We start from the raw sequence: 6300 nt of genomic DNA, 5'->3' as shown, positions 1-6300 counted from the left end.
AAAAAAGTGTACGGCCTATATCTTTGTCGAGGTGATGTCAAGTCCGGAGTCTGCCGCGACTGCATCAACTCCGCTGCCAAGAACCTCAAACAAAATTGCACCAACAACAGGGAATCCATCGTTTGGTATGAGGAATGCATGTTGAGATATTCGAACCGATCCATCTCTGCCACGGAGGAGGAGCTTCCGTGGCGGTATTGGTGCAGTGTGAACAAAGTTTCAAACAAAGACCAGTTTAATCAGAGCTTGTTGAGTTTGATGAATGGTCTTGTGGACAAAGCTGTTGGGAATACGACTCCAATTTATTTTGCAACCGGGGATGACAAGAAAGGCAACGGAGGGACGTCGATATATTGTTTGATGCAATGTACTCCGGACATAAATGGGACTGACTGCCAAAGGTGTTTGAGGGCGGGTGTCGGTGGGTATCTGGAGACTTGTGAGGGAAGAACATGGGGTATGATTTTTTCGCCAAGCTGTCAGGTGAGATACGGGCCTGACCTCTTCTACGGGGAAGGAAAGCCAACCAAAAGTGGTGGTAAGTATTATGATTAAAATGATGATCAATTTAATTAACTAATTAGTACTATGTTGATTAGGTTTTGGCTTGATATTATTAATACCGAGTACGTATGTACAATTCCATCTTTGCATGCAGGAACAGGGAAGAGAAAATCTTTCGTTGCTGTTAGAGTCACCGTCCAAGCTGTTGTGGCGGTTCTCTGGCTTATTGGTTAATCTGGGTGCATGACAGGAATGCTAAAGAGAAAGCCATGCATGCATGTCAAGAAAGCGCCTCTCATTTCACCGAGAGTTGCTGATGGCCTGTTCGAGAGTTGGGCCACATCTCCGGCGCCCACACATCAATGTTTTGAAGAGAATTTACCCCAAATGGTTTGGTTAGAGCCAGATACGGTTGTATTTAAATGTGTTTTAGGGCCTTGGGCCATCCAAAGTACGCTATAAAAAGAAGATATTTAGTGTTTTCGTGCATTTAATTTTTAGAATTTTTAGGTTTAAATCAATAATAATACTAAATTTAATATTAGACGTGACTGTCTAATTATGAGCTCGTTTGGTTGTACTTTTTAAATGACTGAAAGCGCTTTTAGAGAAAATATTGTTGGGTTCTAAAAGCACTTTAAGTGTTTTCTACAAGAAGCACCAATTATGTGCTTCTTTCAAGAAGCACCAGTTATGTGCTTCTTTCAAGAAGCACTTTAAGTGATTTTCCAGGATTTACTAGTATTTTTACTAAGGATTGTTTCCAAAAATATTTTCACCAAAAACGCTTTCAATCATTTTAAAAGCACATCCAAACGAGTTCTAAATTTTTAAACGATGATATCATCCATACTAAAGAGATGAGAGAACAGACTAAGTTTTATAATGGGCTTCAATTATGTGATTCAAAATCGCTTTTGGCGAGAATCGAACATAATACCTCTCACTTACAAGTGAAGAAAAATATAATTAGACCATAGTACTAGGTGGCGTGACTATCGAATTATAAGAAAATGGATTCTACACCGTAGCGCATAGTTTGAAGCTACAGAAATGGGTCGACATATTTGAAATAGCAAAATTGAGAAAAAGGTCTGCCAACTCTATATATAGTGACACTATTCTATAATTTCTATGGTTTAAAGTGCATTATTTTTAAGCCGCTCAAGTTTTGTGTTTAAATTCTTCTTCGCTAATATCGATTGTAATAAAAACATGGTCATTATCAAATTGCTTCAAGTGAAAATGCAATACATAGATATCTAGACAAAATATGATAAATAAACAATTAATTTGTGATAGATTATAAAAAAAAAAGTGATATATATGGTATATTAATATAAAATCTATCATACAGCTAAATAAACACCAACGAAACCAAATATGGTATTCAGATCACCTTCTCACACCATCCCTTGAAGCATGATTAAAACGGGCATGAAAAATTAAATGTAAAAAGTGGTTTGCATCATTAGAACCCAAGTAGAAGAATCATCATCACGTTGTTGTAGAGAAGCAAATACCATCATTAAGGCCATCTCCAACCGATGACTGGCCAGAGGGTTCGTTTTAGCCCTCTGGCCCTCCAAGATTCTCCAAGATATTAATATTTTAATGAACAGTACAGGACTATATTTGCCTCCGTCTCCAACCGAGGGCCAGAGGGCCAGATGGCTCGTTTTAGCCCTGTCACAAAAAACCGTCTCCAACCGAGGGCCAAAGGGCCATAGGGCCAAACATAATTTATTATTTAAAAACTACAATTTAAATTCAAATCTAACGGCTAGGTGACGTCAACATGATGTCAGCTAGCCGTTGGTAGCTGACATCATGCTGACGTCAGCTAGCCGTTGGATTTGAATTTTTTTTGCTATAAATAGGGTGGATATTGGGCTATAATTCACACAACTTTAAATTCAATCTATTTCAATTCAATCTCTTGCAATTCAATCTCTTTCAATTCAAGTTTGCAATGAATTCCAACTTTGGATCTTCATCCAATTCCAATTGGGGGTCCTCATCCAATTCCAAATTGGAAGCAAAATGGGTGCAAATGAGACGAGAAAATGAGAAGTCTGATGAAGAAGCTCAAGTAAGGCGCAACACACAAAACATGGCAGCAGCCATGGCTGTGGCCATGGTGTGTCAACCAACTAAGGAACAACCTCAATGGGGTGGCTCTGTTGCTGGTCGCTCTTACAAACCACGAAACAGAGCGATGGCGCATGCCAATCTGATGAACAACTACTTCAACCCCGACTCGGTGTACACAGAAGAGGATTTCAGACGTCGCTTCCGAATGAGGCGTCATGTCTTCGAGCATTTACTTCATGATGTCCAGCAGGTCAATCCATACTTTCGACAGAAGCGGGACAGAGCGGGCCACCCTGGTTTCTCACCTCATCAGAAGGTTACTGTTGCACTCCGAATGATGGCATATGGCTCCTCAGCTAATTCGATGGATGAAACCCATGGTATGTCTGAGTCTACATGCCTTGATACTCTTGAAGAATTTTGTAACACAATTGTTCAGGTTTACAAAGACGAGTACCTCCGAGAGCCAAATCAAGAAGATCTGAATCGGCTCCTTCACAAAGCTGAAGACCATGGGTTTCCGGGCATGATAGGGTCATTAGACTGCATGCATTGGGATTGGAAGAACTGTCCCACTGGATGGCAAGGAAGCTTTAGCGGAAGGTCGAGAAAGCCAACTGTTGTGTTAGAGGCAGTTGCCTCATATGACACATGGATCTGGCATGCTTTCTTTGGAGTCCCTGGATCCCAAAATGACATTACAGTTCTTGGGCGTTCACCCCTCTTCAATAACTTGACGGAAGGTAAAGCACCTCAACTTGACTACTACATCAACGGCCGTGAATACAATATGGGGTATTACTTGGCAGATGGCATCTACCCAAAGTGGGCGACACTTGTCCAAGCAATTCCAAACCCTAGGAATGATGCAGAAAAGTTGTTTACCTTACACCAAGAGGCATACTGGAAAGATGTTGAGAGAGCTTTCGGTATTCTACAAGCACGGTGGAAAATTATCAGCGAATCGGCAAGAGGGTGGAGTCGAGAAAATTTGAACTCCATCATGATGTCTTGCATCATATTACACAATATGATAGTGGAGGATGAGCGAGATGGGTATATTGATGGAGAGTCTGACGATGACCAAGAAGATCCAAATAAGTCAAGAAGGGCTCTAGCAAAAATATATGATGGGCCTAATTTGCCTTTCAATCCAAGAACTGGTAGTATCTCTATAAATGAGTATATGAGGCGCTATAGAATGATACGTTCTCGTGCCACAAATACGTACCTACAACAGGATCTTGTTGCACATCTTTGGGCCAAAAGAAGCATGGAGTAGGCTTTTAAGTTTTATGTTGTTAAATGTTTTTAAAAATGTTGTTTAAGTTTCATGTTGTTAAATGTTTTTTTATGTTGTATAATTTGTATGTTGGTTAATGTTATTTAATGCTATTTCATATTGTTTAATGTTGTTTCATGTTACTTAATTTAATTTAATGTTGTATAAATGGCCTAGGAAAAAAATAGAATTGAAAAAAAATTATGAAACAAATTTTGTGAAATAGAAGTTATAGGAAATAAAATATGAATCAAATTTTGTAAAATAGAAGTTATAGGAAAAAAATAGAATTTAAAAAAAAATTGAAACAAATTTTGTAAAATAGAATTGAAAAAAAATATGAAACAAAATTTGATTAATATGAAAAGGAAAAAAAAAGGGAAAAAAAAGTTTAAATTCATTAAAAAAAAAGGCCTAATAATACAACGGCTACTAGCCGTTGTATTAAAAAACATTCAAACTATTAGTGTCGGTTATAACCGACACTAATAGTAGAACTATTAAAAAAAATAAAACCTCTTTAATGTTGTCGGTTTTAACCGACAGCAATAGAAAACATTAAAAAAAAAATAAGCCAGCCCGGGGCTGGCTGGCTGGCCGAAAGCAGCCAGCCCTCCAGCCCTCTCCGATCTCGTGGGGCCCTCCCAGATTCCAGAGCCCTCTGGCCTAGCCCTCGGTTGGAGACGGTTTTAGGGCTATTTTCGGCCCTCTGGCCCTCTGGACCCTTCGGTTGGAGATGGCCTAAGTTTCCCTAAAAAACGCTCGTAGCACAACTCATGGAGCAACAACATAGCCTTTCTTGCTGCAAAAGCTTCAGGGGAGGATACTCCCACTTGAAGCCCTGCAGAAATAAACCTCCCCTTCTCATCCCTCACAATCACCCAAAAATCACCCAACCTATAATTCTTACGAGAGAGTTGAAGTTATTAACGGACTAGTTCAAATCCTACCATTAAGGAATTCGTTCATCTATTAATCCTAAAATCGAGGATTATATGCATTTACATATTTATAACAATTTATAATTTTAGGGGTATGTTGGTATAAAAATAAAAATATGATGATGTGTAATCTTAGCTATTGGACCTATTTTCTTACACGTCCTTAATCCATTGATTAGCTTTCGTTTATTGGGTGCGATTTGTTGTCCTCAAGTTTGTGTCTCCTTCTATATTTCTTATCGAATATGGATCTTTTTCGGATCCTCTTTGTGAGGATTCTGAGGATGTTCAAAATCATGTTCGTTCATCGTACATCGTGCGGTCAGAAATCATTTTAAATATTTTATTTTAGATTAAACATGAATAGTACCTAATCAAAACTTCGAACATGATTTAAGGATCTTCAGGACCTCGTAAAGAGGATCCGGAGAGGATGGTTTTTTATCTATCTACTTCATACGTGTTTAACAAAATGTTAACATTGTTAAGTATTATTCTTTTGTGTTTTGAAAAAATAAAAAATATATACCATTGAATGAGAGAACACGACACATCCAACTCCCTAGGAACACGAACCCAGCCACAACCAACTCACCTCACCAGCGGCCACTATCGCTCCTCGGCGCCTGTCGCCGAGGATCCTCCCATCCGCCGTCCTCCCTATTCAAACTAACATATGTATCTAGATTAGGTACCAAAGTCGTTGTGGGCTAGAATACATACGACATCGAATTGAACGAGTTATCAAATCAAAGTTGATGATTGATCTCCAATTGAATCTGACTTGAGCAAACAAGGAATCAGATTTGGCTTTCACTGCTCGATATATTAGGATCTAGTACTTGCAGGCGGTATATGTCGGTGGTGAGCGAGGAGACAGGTTAAGAAAGTGAAAGGGAAAAGGAGTCTTGAGGCGGCGAGGAGGAAGGCAGTACCCGCCAGTTGTGGAGCGTCTGCGTTGCGTCGGGTTCTTTTCCCCCAGTCTGTTGTAAATTTGTTATTTGTTATTTTTTGTATTTTAAAACAAAATACGGTCTAATAATATTTCTCTTCACTCTTCATTGGTAAGTGAAAGGTCTTAGGTTCGATTCTCGTCAAAAATGAATTTGAATCATATTATTACTAGATAAAACTAATTTTAGGGTTTCAATATATTTCTCTATATTCTTCTCTCATAGGAGGCAACACATATATATGCATACTCAATCCTTGTACTACAAGGAATATTAAAGACATAAAAGGCGAGTTATACCCAAACTAGGAAACACAATTACATTCCTATTGTATTATTGTTCACTCACGCCAACACTCCCCCTCAAGTTGGTGCATAGATATCACCTAGGCCCAACTTGTCGATTAAGTCTTGAAACCATCTTGCAGAAACTGCATGAGTTAGAATATCTGCCAACTGTTCTTCTGTCTCCACAAACGGAATGTCAACCAACTTAACATCCAACTTTTCTTTGATAAAATGTCTAT

At 38.8% G+C, this 6300-nt stretch overlaps 1 protein-coding gene across 1 annotated transcript in view; it reads left to right on the top strand.

Annotated features, from left to right (window-relative positions):
• The window catches only part of LOC114822978 (cysteine-rich repeat secretory protein 38-like), a 1424-nt gene extending 376 nt beyond the window's left edge, over positions 1 to 1048 (top strand). The window contains exons 1-2 of the mRNA XM_029098226.2: positions 1 to 538; positions 659 to 1048. The exon at positions 1 to 538 is cut by the window's left edge and continues 376 nt beyond it. Coding sequence (XP_028954059.1) covers positions 1 to 538; positions 659 to 738 — 618 coding nt within the window. The 3' untranslated portion in view covers positions 739 to 1048. The remainder of the gene's footprint in view (positions 539 to 658) is intronic.
• The last annotated feature ends 5252 nt before the right edge of the window (positions 1049 to 6300 follow it).

This window comes from Malus domestica, chromosome 10 (genome assembly GCF_042453785.1).
Source record: "Malus domestica chromosome 10, GDT2T_hap1".
Classification (NCBI taxonomy): domain Eukaryota; kingdom Viridiplantae; phylum Streptophyta; class Magnoliopsida; order Rosales; family Rosaceae; genus Malus; species Malus domestica.
The sequence above is the reverse complement of the archived record's forward strand: the minus strand, read 5'-3'. Positions and strand labels throughout refer to the sequence as shown.